We start from the raw sequence: 17,964 nt of genomic DNA, 5'->3' as shown, positions 1-17,964 counted from the left end.
CGGACAAGTGCCACAGAGTGCAATGGGAATAAATTGGGCATCTCCTTCCGCACTTCCACTTTGTGTCCCCAGATCTGCTCCAAGCTCTGCTGCTGCTTGTTCAGTAATTTCACGCTACGCTGCTTAACAATGTAAGCATGGAGGCTCCATCTAAAACTGCACTTCCCAAATGTCACTTGTTCGTGAACACATGGCTGAACCCAAAATTGCTTTTAATATTCGAGTGGTGCCTGCTGGCTCTGTTGTAGTTAAGGGTCTGTCTGAATTTCCATGATAAACCCCATTTTCTGGGGTGTAATACCATGACCACTCACTACACATAAACCTGCTTTACAAGGTCACAGCAGACAAACATCATTTTTTACAGTTTTAAACCAAGGTTGCTTGGCTGTTTTTGAGTTTCAGACACTTGACACCGATTTGAGGCCCCTTATGGTTTAAGGTTTTTCTTACCATCCCTTTAACTCCAGAACAAACTCAAACATATGACCCATGCCTGGAAGTGTCCAAGGCCAGGCTGGATGGGGCTTGGAGCAACCTGGGACAGTGGAAAGTGTCCCTGCCCACAGCAAAACTTCCCAGATTCTACTGAATGAGCTTTGCTGATCAGTTATCTGCAGACTTCAAACCAGGAGAGTACGAGTGCTGTCACAAACCAAAGTAACAAAGCACACCAGAAATCTGCCCTAATGAGAAATAACCACACAAACATAACTCTCCAAACTTAACTGGGTGCACAGATTAGAGGAATTCCGGTATCTTCAGAATGCTATTACCATAGTGCTATTAAAGCTTAAAAGTATTTCCAGCTTATTCCTTCCCCTCCAGTGTGTACTTAATGAGTTGTATTCAGTCACATCAGTCACCTTATTCACTCTGAAATGCAGTTTGGATACATCAGAAAACTAATCCCAATTTACCAATCCCAAAACAACCTGTTCACAAGGTGAATGTAACACTTGAGAAATTCATTCCTACACCCTCAGAACAAAACCAATTTTCGAGGCAAAACCACCAATGTGGGACAGTGAGAGAGCACGTCCCAAAGCAGTGGCATTTTCCACACTGTCCTTAGGAATAAGGACAAAGAACACTGCTCTGTGTTCCATGAGCTGGTGGTTTCCACCAGCCCCTCATCCCAGCTGATCCCACCTGTGTTGCCATTTTCCCGTAGTCAATCCAGCGCAAAGTGGCGAAGTTGGTCGACTCGGCACAGTTGAAGCCGTGATTGAAGCCAGCGTGGTAACCATAAGGGAATGTGATCATAAACTCCCCAGCTTCCTGGGTGATCTGAAAAACAAAGGAAAAGGGAGGAGACACCCCACAGGTCACTTAATGCAGCAGCTTGAGAACAGAGACCTATTAAAAAACCCCACTGATTAAATCTCTTTCCACTGGAGGGTCGGCAGAACAGTCATTGCCAGCTCTTGGCTGAGCCTGGAACGATTCCTGGTGAACTGCAGGAATACTCAAGTATTTCTCTTAAGGGAAAAACTCAGAACAGTGGATGGAAGGGGTGACATGATCTGAACTATTTACACCTGCAGGCTCCAGTTACAAAAGGGTCTCAGGCTGCAACATTCCAAGAGATCAATAAATCTTTGACATGACCGCTTTGGCTCACGGCAGCTCCAAACCTTCACTCCCACCCCCATGCCAGAGCAGCCAAGAGCCCTGGATTTCCCTCCTAACATTCCCTCTGCATGGCAGGGTCCTTCTGAAGCACCTCCTGCCCTTCCCTGTGTTTATTTCCCCACTCACATTTATCAGCCTCACTCCCACCTGTTCACCCAAAAATCAAAGACCCGAAAAATTACAGCCCATCTTTTGTCTGCTTTGGGAATTGTTCAGAGCAGCTGGGGCTGCCCCACCCCTGGCAGTGCCCAAGGCCAGGTTGGACGGGACTTGGAGCAGCCTGGGACAGTGGGAGGTGTCCCTGCCCATGGCAGGGGTGGCACTGGATGAGCTTTAGGGTCCCTTTCAACACAAACCATCCTGTGACCCTACTTTAATAAACTTAAAACAACAATAAGCATAATGGGCATTATTAATAAGGGTTGAACTCTACAGATCACAGCTGGAACCAGCAGGCCAATCAATCTGCGATGCTTCTAAAAAATCCTCTTTTTACATCTTACGCAGAAAAACCATTGGGGAAAAAAGGAATTTAATTGTTAAGAGGATGGCCTGAACCATGGGAGCAACTCCCAGCCCAGCTGCCCCTCCTGCAGCAGCACCTCCCCTCCACGGGGTACGGAAGAGGAAAAGCTTGACCTTCACTGTCTTTCCAGCCCAGAAGTGCTGACAGACCTCTCACAGCTGTCACAGGCCAAGCAATTCCATTTGGATCCCTTCCCACCAGCCATAACTCACACCCCAGCAGTTCAGAGCCCACAGAGACTCCAAGGGACTTGCACTTCCAAACACAGGGATGGAGCCAAATGGAAAATGTAAACAGACAGAAGTTCAAACATTTCCCCCCTTGGCTGGGCCAACATCTGAACTTGCTGATGTCATTAACATTAGAAGAATAATTTTAAAAATAGGGAATAAAAGTTGCTGTGATACACAAGAAGCTCCTGCAGGATTTCAGGAGGAGGTGCTGAAGTCCAGCCTGCACCCAGCCCCATGGAGCATCCTGCATCCATCCCTTCCATAAATCCCAGCAGTGCCACTCTGCTGGCTTCAGAAGATGAAAAGATTATGTTTCTGTCAGTGACTGCACATCCTGGTGTCTCCATTTCAAGCCCACATCATCCATGGCACTGCTGTCAACATTATCCCACAATAAATTAGAAAACACTCCAGATGATGGATAGGCCATGCAGAAAAGTAATAACTATTGAAGGAAAGCCAGCACAAACTGCCACTCATGGAGAAAGCCCCAAATTTACTGACTTCTGCAAGCTCTTGAGGAATAAATGGAGAAATCAATAGGAGATTACAGAAATACACATTTTTAATTATTAAAAAGCCCTAGTATTGATCTGTTTCTTTTTTTCCAGAACAGCATTATAGAGATTTATAAATGCTGCCTATTCACTTCATTGAAATCTGCCAAGAATTTGGATGCAGGGATCCTATCTCTACTCCTCAGGAAAAATAGCACTTGTTCCCTGTTTGTGAATAATAGTGATCCTCCTTCGACAGCCACTATTTCAGGACAGGGCTTGGAGCAGCCTGGGACAGTGGAAGGCGTCCCTGCCCATGGCAGGGGTGGCACTGGATGGGCTTTATGGTCCCTTCCCACTCCATGATTCCATGAAACCAGTTTGGAGCAGGCATCTTTGACACTTCTCACATCCACAGGCAGCTCTGGCTCCATGTGCTGGGAACACCCAGCAGCAGCAGCAGCAGTTTGACTGATTCTGCACAGATACAAATCCCTGTAACCACACTTGGCTGAGGAGATTTACTTCTTGCCACAAGACTTTAAGAATAAGCACATTAAAACGATCATACCAAATAAACATGACCCCCCTTTTCAAATCAGGGCTTAAGAGCTGCAGGGATCCTTCCAGGCTTACAGCAGCACGAGCACTTACACAACAGGGAACCAGCACAGGCAGCTCCACTTTGGGTCACACTGGATCCACAAGAAAACAAAGAAGTGTTCCTGAATCACCGGCGGGTTTTACTCATTAGCTCGTCCCTCTCTACCTGAGAGGCTCCCTAATTGCCAGAGTTTGTTCAGTGACAGCTTTTCTTCACTTCACAGTGTCTCAGCCAAACCCCAAATCCTTTTTCCAGGCAGACCTGGTTTGAACTGATGGGATGCACTCAGCATAATAATGCCCCTTAGAAATCCCCCAGTGGCTGGTGCTGAATTGATTCCTCAGGAGAGAGGTGCTGTGCTGCCAACAGCCTGCAGGGTCCCTCTGCAGCCCTGTACATACCCTGTCAAAGGGAATCCCGTATTTCTTCAGGATGGAGGGAGAAATGAGGGTCATCTTGTGACGGAGGAAAGCATCACATCCCTGAGAGCTTCCTGGGAAAAATCCTGTGGACACATTCAAAGGAGGAGCATCACTATAGGGCTGCTGGACTGCTCTTGGGAAAACAATAGTATTTGTTAGATTCCAGTTCAATCTGCCCTACATATCACCTCCTAAAGGGAAAACATGTTAATATTCAGTGAGAAGAAAGGAAAGGAAACATCTCCATCCCAGGCAGAGGCAGGAGGGACACGTTCACAGTGGTCACCAGCAAGTGGCAGAGGCAGCAGGACCTGACCCAGTCAGCACCTCAGCATGGTTAAGTGTTAAATTCTACCCAAGATCCACACTGAGCTATTAAAACAAATCACAAATAATTAAGGAAACTAAAGTAGTGGTAAACACTGACCAAACCACTCAACGGCAGCTCAGCCAATGTAACCCCATTTTCCTCAAGATCATGTCTTTCCCTCCAAGGGGGTGATTCCACAACAAACTGTGTTTATAGGGACTCAAACCCATCACAGTTTAGGAAAACAAATAACCCAAGCTCTGGAACCAAAACTGATTGATGAGACATAATGGAAGGGGTTTCAGAAAGTCAAAAGGATTACTGGGTTCCAGGTTTTCTTATATTTTTGTACTAAAAGCATTTCAATTAAAGTTATGACTGTCTGCTACCCAGTCTGTCGTCCCTCTCTGCAGTTCCTCTTTTTAATGCACAGTTTAAGTGGCTCTCATTAAAGCCACTAATAAAGAAGCACATTTTAAGTGATTAGCACCAATAACATGGCAACACATTAACATTCTCTCCATGGGCTCCATGGCTCTCCCAGTGAGCCCATTTACAGCTCAGCTATTCATTTTCCATATTAATTGCACACTCATTTCTCCATAGTACACTTCTCCCCACTGATGTACAGGACAGGGGAATGGCCAGGCAGCAATATTGGCTCTTTGCAGAGTTAAATCATCACCCATCCCAGCTTCCAGAGGCAGGAAACTAAAGACCAGACCATTGATAATTTGCTCCTGGTTTTACAGCACAAACCATCCCCGTGCCTCAAAATTGATCATCCGTAAAAATTAGTTACAAACAGCAAGAAACTTATTATTGCTGCTGTCAGACTTGGAGTGGTATTTCAGAGTCTGCAGAACACAAGTCATCTGATTGATTGACTTCTTATAAAAATTACTTTTTTCATCTATTAAAACCTGGCAAATGACTGTAGCTTTGAAATGAAACATTTCTGAGCAGCCATTTCCAGTATTATTTGTATTTAGGGATCATGGAGCTCAGAGCCCAGGAAAACAACACCACTCATCCCCACTCATTCTGCATTTACCCCACACAATCAGTTGCTCCCCTTGACACCCTGGAGTGTGACACAGTCAGACTGTCAGCAGGAAAAGGCACTACAGGAATTTGCCTGTTTTCTGGCAAATCAGCATTAGAACTTCTTTTCTTTTGCATCAGAGTAGAGTCTTACAGATTTTCCTGCCTGCTCCTACCTTCACCACCAGATTTAAACCCCCCCCAGTTGCCTTGCTGGAGACGAAACACGGAGATTTGGAGTTAATCATTCTGGGCCAGCAGCTTTTTTTAGCTGGGCAGCTCCTTGAGCATTTGCAAGTGAACAAAAATAGAAACAACACCAACAAATTAAAACATATCTACTTCTGCAGCCAGACATCTTCCCTGAAGCTTGAGAGGTGGGAGTTTGCCACAGCTCAAAGTAACTCTGCCTTCCCCCACCACCATTTTCCTTTTCTTTTTCCTTCCCTTTCACTGTTTTTTTTCCTTTTAATATGAACTTTATTGCACTGAAAACTAAAGGAGGATGAGGCTAAAATAAGAGGAAAACCACCAAATACAGAATGTATCGTTACAGGGTGAAGGAGTAATGGGTACAAACTGGAAGAGGAGAAATTTAGGTGCAATATCAGCAAGAAAATTTCTGTTGTGAGGGTGGTGAGACACTGAACAGGTTGTGGCTGCCTCATTTCTGGGAGCATTCCAGGCCAGGTTGGAGCAACCTGGTCCAGTGGAAGGTGTCCCTGCCCATGGCAGGGTGCAATGAAATCATTTTTAGGGTCCTTTCCGAGCCACGCCGTTGCGGATTAAACCCCTTGCCCAGACATGGGAGGGTTTGGCCTCAATGCCTCAAAATTCAAGGGGTTTTCAGGGAATTTTAGTTGAGGCCACACCATGCCAGGAGACCGAGGCTTTGAGGGAAGAGTTGGAAAGAAAATTCCCTGACAAGTTTTCTGGCTCTGAAGCTGCTCTACCAACACAGCAGGTTCCCCAAGCAGCTCTTGCAGAAGTCATCAGTAACACCAGGGCACTGCCAGTCCTTTATCAACCCAGTCAAAAGCCAGAGCTCACCTTTTGCCAGGCGTTCCAGCCTCTTGCCGTGCTCCGGGGGAATGGCATACCTGGGAGGAGGTAACACAGACAACAATCAAAATCATCAGTCTTTAATGTAAAACCAGTGAAGGGAAAAGTCTAGGAACAAGTGGGGTAATAACCCTCAGCACAGCACACAGGCTGGCAATATAACCACAGCTCTACACGCCTGAAAGGCATCAGTAACACACAGCCCATGGAAAAAAGCCAGCATTTAATACAAGTCCTTAGACATGTCACATGAAGTGTGTTATTTTCCTGCCCTTTTTTTCAAACTGCATCACAAGATTTCACAAGGCAGAAGGAAAATCGAGAAGACAAAGCGATGATACAGCACTGGAAACCCCAGAAATAACTCAGTGCAGGGAACAGCAGGTGTATTCTCCATGGGGAGAATATCTGCAAAATAAAATTGTGTTAAATCTTAATAAGCAAGAAACGTTGGATGGGCTGAAAAGGTGTAAAGGAGGGTCTGTGTGCTTTGGAAAAGAATAAAACCTTCTTCTGTGTAAATAGCTTTCATTTTATTCAAAAAAGTAAATATTCTTCACCACAGCTCAAGCAGTCATGGCTCAATCCTTATGTCCATGATGGATTTTATTGTCTGATGTGAAATAATGGAATTAAAGTATTCAATAATTTTCTCAATGAGGTGATTGAAATTGCAGGGTCTGCTGAGGAAAACATCATTAAAGGGTGCAGGGAACAACTTCTACACTTGCTAAAGACAGTTTTCTTAGATTAGGGGTAAATAAAGTGCAAAAGAATTTGATTGGAATTTTTTTTGAGTGCAAATTATTGAACATAATTCTGAAAAACAATCAATGGTCTGAAGTCCCACGGGTCACAGACACAGGGCCGGGTGTGCCCAGCATGTACAAAAATCAGGGAAGTTTCAAATGGCTCTTTTTCTTCCCAAAAGCTGTTAGTTCTCTTAGTGCTTTGAAGTTCACAATATTCTCAGGAGCAAAGCCCAGGTGACAAAGATTTATGTGTTCAGGTTATAAGAAGGGAACTGAATACCAGGATACATTTAAACGTGTTTAACATGATGGCACACAATAATATTGCCAATGGAAATTGTAAATCATTGGTTACACTCTGCAGCAAATTAAATATGGCTCTCCCTGCTTTTTGTGACAGAGAATTCTGAGAATTTACATTTGTGGGAATGGCATTTATTGCCAGCTATAACTTCTCTTCAAAGTGAATAATAAAAAATGCATTATTTTTGCTATTTCAAATAAAGATGTCAAACCCACCCTGTCTCATTCCCCACGCTGGGAACAGGATATTGCAGGAGGGGACTCAACAACAGGTGCCCAGCACTGCCCCTCTTAGGGTGGGGGCTCAAAATGCACCTGATCTGGAGGATTTCAGCTGGGCAAATTCTCCATTTTCAAGTGTAAAAGCACAGTGTGGGGAGAAGCAGCTCGAAGCCATAACCTGTGTCACGAAATCAAACACACCTGAGCTGGCCTGGCAGGGGGGAATGACAGCACACGAATCCTACACAGGGGCCTTCAGGGTTTAGACACTAAGCTGATTTAAACTGATGGCTTAAAAAAAATTTAAGGCAAAACACTATGTAGCACCTAATCTTGTAAAACAATAAATGCAGCAATGGACTCCCAACATCCCCTGACCAAAGTTTGACAGTGCCTTAAATTGCATAATTATCAAACAATTCAATTTCATTTGTCTGGGACAAAGCTAGTGGCTTTTATTTTACAAAGACCATTCATCACTTACATAAATGTGATAAAACTAATCCCGATCCAAAGCTCCTTTGTGGGATTAATGTCCCTTAAAACAGGGAAATGAGACATTCCATTCCTTCTGGGAAAAATGCTGAAGGATTGGGAAAGAACTAATTTATGGCTACAAGGCTGCTGATGATTAATGTAATATCCCCAGTCTACAATGCAACCTTCACTTAATTAGTGCCTGTAATTGGGAGTTGTAAAGATAAGATTAATTGAATCTTGAGGATGTTAAAAGTTTAATACATTGGAACATGGTTATTGTGTTATCTGAAACTGCAGCCTGCAAAAAGCCAAGCGAGGCTTTAGAGAACGGCCCATGGAGAGACAAAGAAAAAAGACTTGCTTGGATAGAAACCAGCCAGAGAGGAGGAATTTCCAGCTTATAAAAAAGAACTATATGTAATAATATACAAATCAAAATACCCCAGCACAGAATGGCAATAGCTGACTCCAATTTTAGAATTTAACTTTTTTCTTTGGGCCAGTCTTTAGGAAGCAGAGCCTACACATCCCTCTGCATTTATTCTTAGGAATTCAAAATATTAACTGCAGAAGAGAATTAAAAGTAGGTCAAATTCTGCTTTAAGTTAGGCTCACAAATCTGACTGATTTACATAAAGATAGGCAATAAAGACAGAATTTGGGCTGCTATTTAAAACCAGGAAGAGAAACAGGAGGCTCCTGCACGTATGGCACAGATTGAGCTCCATCTACACATAAAATGATTGATTACGAGGCAGAACAACAATGGAAAGACTAAAAATTGCTGCAATCAAAGGGGTGCAGTTACTGAGCAATGAACACCCACGGAGGGCTGGCTTTGTGTGGCACTCGTGGCACCGACCCCCTGCTCTCTGGGCAGAACACCCCAGCACTTGCTGGGGACAGGAGTCCTGGTGTGCCTCAGCACAATTTGTCACCATCCCCACAGCTGGGGCTCAGCTCAGCTGCAAAACCTCAATTCCACAGGCAAGCCACAGGTCTGTGCGTGGTAAAAAACAGCCAACTGTTTCCTTTTCTCTAGGCATGATTTCAACAGCCCCCAGTGCAGGGAACACTGACCTGGAGCCACGGGGCAGGGTCTGTCCCTCTGGCTCAGCCTGGTCCCCAGGAAAAGGGAGATTTACGGCCACAGAGCTAAAGCAGCAGCTGCTCGAAGATAAATCCAACTTCCAAGGCACTGGGCTTGCAAACCACCCTTCAGTCCATATTCCAACGGTCAGCCTTGCAGAGGCTGACCAAGACAAAGGGCCAGGCTTCACCCAAAACCCTGCCACTCAGCAGTTTGGGGGATTACAGCAGGAAAAATGTGCTGCTGCTCTGCCAGGGAGCGTGAGATTTACGCAATGGGGAAAGGAAAAACCAGCTCAAGATAAAAAAAGTTATAGTTCTGTGACTCAAATGTCATCTTACCCCAAAGTCAACAATTTGAAAGTAATATACTGAGCCTTTTAAATTACCTTTTTCTACTTTCCACCAAAACAACAGAAAATCCCTGAAGTGGATCAAGTACCACTTTTACACATCCAGAACTTGCTGTTCCGCAGGAAAGACTCTCAGCTTCCAAACTTATTTCATGAAACCTAATTCCAGCATTTCTGATCTCTACTTCCATGTCATTTTCTGAGTTCTTGAGTCAGGATCACAGGTCCAAAAGGTTTTGCCCCAAAGCTATAATTGGGTTAGAAAATTATCTTCCTGGAGTGATAGCTTGCTTTTGTTAATATGGAATCCCAAAATGGCTTGGGTTGGAAGAGATCTTAAATATCCATTTCCACCCCTGCCATGGCAGGGACACCTCCCACTGTCCCAGGCTGCTCCCAGCCCCAATGTCCAGCCTGGCCGTGGGCACTGCCAGGGATCCAGGGGCAGCCCCAGCTGCTCTGGGCACCCTGTGCCAGGGCATCACCTCCCTCTCATGGAAGAACTCCTTCCCAACATGAGTTTAACTGGACAGTCCCCTCTCTATCCTTAACACAAAAGAGAGATCTGTCCTATTTGCCAGCATAGGATATCATTAATAGAGTAATTTTCTTGGTGTTTTGTTTATTCCCCTGGAATGGGGCTTGATGGATGTGGATAATTATCAGACTATAAAAGCCAGCAAATGTGCTATTTTCTATCGCTCTAAATCATCAAACAAATAAAGTGTGAAACAGCATTTCTGAATACAATTTTCCCCTCTAATGGCTTAGAATTATTATCAGGAACAATGAGAATAAATAAGTAAATGTCTTGTGAATTAAGAATTAAACAAGTGTGTCAGTAAAAACGAGCATTCAGGCCATCCTGGGATGCAGGGACCCCTTTGGAGGCCACCAGGGAATGATGTAACAGGGAATTCACTCAGGCAGCTTCCAGCACCAGGTGCCCCTCAGGGACCGCCCAGTCTCAGGTTCTTCCCTCACTGCTGCTTCCTCAAAGGGAGTCAGCTCAGTTTTGGCTTCCAGTGGCCAAAAAGACACTAAAAACTTCATCCACAGCACCCTGCTCATATCTGGTTTTTCCTTGCTTAAGAGGAATTTTTCTCACCTGAAGCCATCTCCACCTTTGGCAGAGGACCAGACCATCCTGTCCCTTCATCCAACATCCCCCAAAGCTTCCTAGACCTTTTCTTCTCCAGCTGTCACTCCCAGAGTTTTTCATAGTTACACCTTGTTCCACACCTTATTTACACTCTCTTGCACCAACACAGAGCAATTAAGCAGTGATTATTTCACCAAATGCCACACCCCCACTCTCTGGGAGTCCAGACTCCATGGGCTGGAGGAGCTTCAACCACAAGACTTTGGAAATGTCACTTCAGTGCGGTTCCTGTGAGAAGGTAAGAAACTCAATTTCACAGAGTCTGCACAAGGTCTGCCCAAGCAGGCCCCACACAGTTTAACACACCATAATTACTGGAATAAGGAACAGAAACAGAACGAGAGCAGCACATTCAGAATGCCCAGGCCCATGTGTCAAGCTGGGGTGAGTTATCTGTCTTCAAAGCAGATTTAATTGTGCCAAGAACGCTGACCCTTTGAAGATTCAAATGCCAACCTGCTCTCAGCCACGACAGGCAGAATGAAAAGCTGCTATTTCAGTCTCTGTAAGGCAAAGGGTGCCCATAAACCCAGAATCTGAACCCCGACCTTCAACATCTTTAGCCCCCACGACAGCAGCCAAGGCTCCAAAGAAAACCCCTCGTCCATCAGGAATATTTATCACCCAACAGAACCATTAAGAACCACCATTAGCACAGGGTGGGTGCTCCCTGCAAAGTTCAGATCCTGCTCCTAAGGCCTCATTTTTCTACAAGGTAAAACACTCATTAAACAACATCTCCTCACTGTGTCAGAGCAAAGCACAGGGTAAACGTGGGGGTTCCACGCTAGAATACCCCAGAATATCCTGAGCTGGAAGAGACCCACAGGGATCAGAGTCCAACTCCTATTGTCCAACACTATTTTTAAGCTGTTTTGCCTGTAGGGAAAAGAAAAAAGGTATTTCAACAAGAAGAACTGATTGTTCCTTTGTTGGTAGCACTGTCACCTCCCTTCCACGGTCAGCTCTCTTTTCCTCACCTTCACCTTCCTCCGTAATTAACCTCCCTTCATCCCTCTCTCCCCACAATTTGTTAAAATACTGAAATCAACTCCTTTTCTTCTTCTCATCAAATCTGAGGTTGGCCCACACTGAATGGGCTGGAAATATCCTGTCTGCCTTCTCAAGATCCTGGTCAGAAAGGAAAATCTCTGGATTGCCTCTCCTATCGCCTTCTGCTGCGTCCCATCAGGAATGCAAGCACTGCTCTGGAGATAAGATGACACAGGGATCAGAGAGCTCCTTGTTCCTGGGAAAGAGCCTCTATCAAGTGCCTGCAGTTTTATCTTTAATGGATCGTTTCACAGGACAACAGATGATGGAATCCAGTATCTTTAACCAGCAGTGTCAATGATTTCAAATAATGACATTTTTATTGAAATACACCCAGGGAGAGAGATAAACACAGAGGCTGGGGAGTATCAACTCCAAAAGCCATTATTAGGAGTAAATAAGTAATGACAGGACCAAATTACAACCCCAAAACACACCAAACACTTCTGCCTCCCACAGCTGCTCAGTGCAACCCTTGGGGAACCAGCACAGAGAGAAAATCAGGGCAAAGCTGCTCAGGAAGGGTCTGGGCAGCACCAAACACACCCAGCACTCACCCAAGGGCCATTTCACTCCAGCCAATCACTTTTCCACACACAGAACTTCCTCATGATCCACAATATGAAGAAATGGCAGCGATTTTGCTGCCAATGGAACAACAGGATAAAAAACTTCCTCCTTCCCCAGAGAAACTGAAGTTGCAGTTGCAAGGTCTCCATTTGTTTTCCAGTAAGGATGGGCAGAATACCTCAGGTTACTCTGAAGTTGGGATCAAATCCCCAGGGATTGAGTACTGGAAGATTAGAGTCAAGCCTAACTTGTGCCAATCATGTACTTCTAAAAGACTCCTCAACCCTTAAAGTTGCCTTTAGCTAGAAATAGGATTAAAGAGCCATTAGTTTCAAGAAGTGACATTAGACAGGAGCTTCTTAAAATTCTGATTTTAAAGCAATATGAATTTTCAAGAGGTACAACTGAACTCCAAGATTAGCACAATGGGCTACTTTCACAGTGATTCACTAACCCCCAACTCAATGAATACAAAGAGATCTTTCCAGAACTCCAAATGCAATTTTAAAATACTATTTTAAAGCAGAGAATTTAATGTGAACAACCATCTGCTCTTGGAAGGACTCTCGCTGCCCCAGTCCAGTCAGCTCCACAGCACAAATGCCAGGCACAAAGCACAAAATTACAGAGCACATTGGAGTGTCTCTCCCTCCACGTGTAAAAATATCCCACAGCCTGCAGTGAATGAGCAGCATGAAGGAGCCATTTTACTAAGAAAAGGTGTTTGGGGAAAAACATTATGAAGTCATTTACTCATTCAGTTTAGCCAAGAAGATAATTAGTGCACAATTCAACAGAGATGAATGACTACAATATTCATCCCCTTGCCATTCCCCGTTATTTGTTTGGAAGAACCTGTTCACATCAGATTTATTTCCCTAAACTGGCAATCAGATTATTAATTACTGGTTGTTTTTGTAGTGGATACCATACAAATAGAAAGAAAAGCAAAGATTATGCTTCAAAGAGCCTGTGTTCTAAAATAATAGCTCATTTCAGCTCCAGAAACAAGGAGAAAAAAGGTAACCAGGGGAGATCAGAGATATCTGTGCCTTGTACCAAGTGACCTGTGTGAGCTGCCTCCTTCACCAGGCACAGCAACACGTACTCCTGAAAAAACCACGGATAATTGCCTACAGCAGAACAAAAGAAATTTGCTCATGAGTAATGAAAGATATTCTTAGATTAGGAAACCCCTTGTGCTAGAGGTGCAATGCCTCTACACACACACTCTTTTCTTTTTTGAGGAGAAAAAATCCAGCATTCCAAAGGTTTAATGCTCCTCATCCATCAAACTGCACCATTTCCAACTACAACTGCTTTGAAGTGAGCGCTGTGTTCTTGTCAGCATCAAAGCCACAAGTGTTGTAGCTGAGATTTGATAAAGATCACTGACACAGTTTGTAAAGTTTCCTGTATTTCTTCTGTTTGATCCCCTTTGTGTCTCTGATTGGGCAGTTGGAAATGAAGTGGATGCAAACCCAGCACATCTATTCCTCGGAACATTAAGGGGTTAACAAGTGCACAGCTCTCAGACAGCACAGAGTGCTATTTAAGTGCTGTCATTACTACAGGCTCCTCTTATTTTAAACCACACTTGTGCTGCACTTGGCATCACCCCTCGACAATTTTCTCTGCTGAGTAAAGAAAAAAAAAATCCCTGCTGATTTCTGCCAACGTGTTAACAAAATGTGAATAAAGACAAAGCTCTGCAGCACCACTCTTGGTTCCTCCCGGCCTTTCCAAGCCCTGCTTCCAGCACGATGCCAAGCTGGAATTTGCAAGCTCATTGTCCCACAGGGCCCAAGTCAGATCAGGCTGAAGGAGTGAGATGGAGCATGGAAGCACATCTCCCTCCCCTCCTGTCTCAGCGCTCTGCTCAAAAGCCTCTGTTATTAAACCAATCTGTGATCCTGTCAGACTTCCATAGATCTTCATTTCAAATCAGGCCTGAGCTCTGAGCAGACACTTTCCAAAGGCAGGAATGAGTTGGAGCAAGAGCCTTCCTGGATCAAAGACCTGTTTCTCTCAATCCAGCTGGGGCTCCTGAGCTGACAGCAATGACTGTGCTGCAGACACAGCACGGACCACCAGGACAGTGGGGCGGGAGCCACCTGAGGATGCCGCTGTGGAAATGGGGATGTGACCCCAGAGCAGCACCTCGTCCTTCTGAGATCATGATGGAAAGTGCCAAGAGGAACCACAGGTGGGAAGGGTCTCCTCTTTGCTGGGTCGGGTACAACAACTCACAGATGAACCTCAGCCTCTAAGATTTCTAATTTCAACCAACTGAACAGGCTCAGTAAAGGCAACCAAAAATGCAGAGACCGAAAACTAAAATGGCAGCAGAGTACAAAACAATTCCCTGCCTTTTGCAGTGGGTTTGGGTGAGAATAAAAACCAAAGAGGGCTCTGGAGGGGAAGCACAGACAGCACTGAGCTGAGTGAAAGGGGTGCTGAGGCTGAGGTCAATCCATCTGTGCTCTCACAGAGCACCAGTCCCTCCTCAGACAAGTTCCACAGTTGATTCCATCAGTCCCAGAGTCTGGCTTGACATTCATGGCATTTTCTCTCAGTTAGATGAGGGTGAATGAAGAAAGGCAATACATGAGTCCTAACTCCCCAAATCCTGTGCCTCCTCTGCAGCAGAAAAATGACCTTTCAATAATCTCTCTACAGCAGCCTAATGAAAGACCACAAAAACCTGAGTCTATTAAAAGAGAAATCTGCACTATTCCACTGCAGCACCTGATTGGGAAGATAATCCACAAACACAAGTCAGAGCTCATTCAGGTCCTGGAACGTGGTGACCCTGTGGATTCTGAAAGCAAACCACCAGCCAGCACTGGCCCCGTCCCGATGGATCCACCTCATCCTTCTCCCACAGCACCACCTCCAGGATGAAGGGCTGGGAGCTGGGCTGGGTACTGGCGGCAGAGTGGTTTGTATTGATTAACTAATGACTGCAGTGCGTGCAGGGCTGTGTTAATAACTCACTGCTCTGCTCTCAGTTATCAGGGAATTACAGGGGGATACAACTCTGCATCTCAACACATCCCTCCTTCCATGCATCTCCCAGCAAATCAACATGCACATGGATTCTCAGTGCAGAAAGCCCATCCCAAAGCAGCTTTCACCTTCATTTTAGAAGAGTCAGGAGAGTGAAAAGCTGTTCTGCCTGGTCATACTTTATCTCACTTTCCTTTTATTCCTTTTAATGAATATCCCTGTTCCTTTCTCTCTCCCTTTTATCAACAGAAAAGGGTCTTGCTTTGCCAAATCTGCCTGAGAGCAAATGGTGTTGCAGTTAATCTATAAATCAACCACCACCATAAATTCTGCTCATTCTCCATCCAAAACTGCAGAGCTGAAAAACAGATTACATGGGACAGCAGAGGCAGGAAGGAAATCTGGAAGCTGTGAGGAGCTGCCATCGTGGCCAAATGGCCTTCCCTGCTTCTTCTTTCTCCCCACTCCACCCAAAAAGCCTCCAAACACCTCTGCTGCCAGGCCTGGAACACATTTAAGAGCAAGGACACCTCACACACTTCCCATGGAAGATGATGCAGACTTTGGGGATTGAGGGAGGAAAGGCTGCAGAATCTTCTCCTGAATTCCCTAACACCAAGAAACAGGAAAAGTGAAACTCAGAAAAATAAAAATTCTCAGCATGGAGCATCAGCTCCCTCAAGGGCAAATCTCAGCTGTGATTCCAGCTAATGCAGCCTGAGGAATCTCAGGATCTCCAGACTGCAAGGGCTACTGAGATCCCAATAATGCACACCTGCAGTCACATCTGATCCCTGCAGTGACTCCAGCAGCCTGGGCAGTGCCCCCCGAGAGGAGGGAATGGCAGGAGGCAATAACTGATGAAGGGACAGTGCCCTGCCCCCTGCAGCCACACAGTTCCCTACCAAACATTAAAGCAGTGGTGGAATTACGCCGAGCTCATGGAACATCTGGGAGAGTGTTAAAGCAGGGGGACAGAGCAGAACATCACACAGGAGAGGCGGTGAGGGGCCAGCACCCTGCACGGAAAGTGAGGAGAGAAGCTGCAAGAGTTAAGCTCCACGACTGTGTTAGGTCATTTTCCTCCTCCAAGGCAGTTTTCCAGGGATTAACATTTTCTATTCTAAGGGGAGGACAGGACAAGAGTTCAGCTAAGAAAGCTGCAGTGCTCCCCAGGACAAGAGTGAGAAATACAACCAGGGAGATCCTCAGCACTTCAGAGCTGCTGCTGCTTCAGGAGCTGCTTTTAGCCAAGGACAGAGAGGGCTCCTTTGGGAATCCTCTCCCAAGGGAACAACCACATCTTGGTTTAAATCTCCCCCTCACAGGCCTGTTAGGAAAGGTGACGTTTCCCTGCTGACAGCAGCACTACCAGATACAACAAATGTACTAAACTGTAGATGTTACGAGAAAGTCATGGAATCCCAGAATGGTTGGGGTTGGAAGGGAGCTTAAAGTGCATCCAGTGCCACCCCTGCCATGGGCAGGGACACCTCCCACTGGCCCAGGTGGCTCCAAACCCTGTCCAGCCTGGCCTTGGGCACTGCCAGGGATGGAGCAGCCACAAGTCCTCCTATGGATTTGCCTTCCTCTGCTGAAGACTGGACTTACCCCGCCCAGGGAGCCTCTCTGGGCACCTGGAAGGAAGAAAGCAGAAATTCTAAAATATTTTAACCAACAAAGGCTTGGGGTAACTCCGTGGACCCTCAGGTTTGTAGTCTGCAGACTTCCACAAGACAGAGTTCCAGAAGTGTTTCTAGAATGTAATTGTATGTGACCAGTGCTTCCAACTAATCATATTATTTTAAAGTTCCTTTGGTAATTTGTCCTTAATTCCACATAAACTGCTGTTCTGGCATAAAGTGTACTTTGTGATATCAAAGTCAAACAGATTAGGCATGATCCACTTCCAGCGAGGGAGTGTTTTGGAGAGGAGATGATATAACTTAAAAGCTAAAGCTGGCTCCCTGTTTTAATTAAAGGGGATTAAACATCCATCATGATAAGGGAAAAGGGACATTTTATAAAAATCAATTACCTTCCTCAGTGTCAGTCTGGTTTAACACCTGCAGTTTCTGAGAGGAGGAGTGTAACATCCCCCCAGCACTCAGAGAAGGTAAATTAAACACTGTTGCTGTACAGCAAGATCAGTCACAAAATATCCAAGAAAAATAACTTCATTACCAATCAGGTGTTACACTGTTGACAAAAAAAAAAAAAAAAAAGATGTTACACTCCTAAAGTGTATCTGGCAGATTCACAATACTGAGATTGAAAGTTTCCTGCAGCACTTCCCCACCCCAGGAAGCCTCCAGGTAGGGATTGCACATCTTTATGGAGATACAGGGAAGTACTGGTGGAGCACCTCAGCGTTTAAAAATATTCTTTTGGAATTGCATCCGCTGCTCAATAAAATGCCATAATAACCATGAAGAATGAGGCCTGGCATGCAGCTTTGTTGCTTCTGTCATTATAAAATCAGTTTCTGCTTGCACCGTTTGACAATATGCTCAATTTTAGATCTCACACAGGAGTGTATGAGGTAATTACACATAATGTGTATAATTGATACCGTAAAAATTCCTACCAGAGAGGTTTAATATGGGGCTGCAGAATGAAATACATTTCCGTTTTTTCA

The 17,964-nt window shown here is 45.1% G+C and overlaps 1 protein-coding gene across 6 annotated transcripts in view; it reads right to left on the bottom strand.

The window, feature by feature from the left end:
• Positions 1 to 17,964, bottom strand: part of KDM4B (lysine demethylase 4B) — a 72,542-nt gene that overhangs the window by 37,469 nt on the left and 17,109 nt on the right. For all 6 annotated transcript variants that reach the window (XM_048287688.1, XM_048287693.1, XM_048287687.1 and 3 more), the window contains 3 exons: positions 6,322 to 6,371; positions 3,897 to 4,000; positions 1,153 to 1,290 (listed from right to left, as the gene is read on the bottom strand). In XM_048287688.1, coding sequence (XP_048143645.1) covers positions 1,153 to 1,290; positions 3,897 to 4,000; positions 6,322 to 6,371 — 292 coding nt within the window. The remainder of the gene's footprint in view (positions 1 to 1,152; positions 1,291 to 3,896; positions 4,001 to 6,321; positions 6,372 to 17,964) is intronic.

This window comes from Corvus hawaiiensis, chromosome 28 (genome assembly GCF_020740725.1).
Source record: "Corvus hawaiiensis isolate bCorHaw1 chromosome 28, bCorHaw1.pri.cur, whole genome shotgun sequence".
Classification (NCBI taxonomy): Eukaryota; Metazoa; Chordata; class Aves; order Passeriformes; family Corvidae; genus Corvus; species Corvus hawaiiensis.
This window is presented reverse-complemented; position numbering and strand designations above follow the sequence as displayed.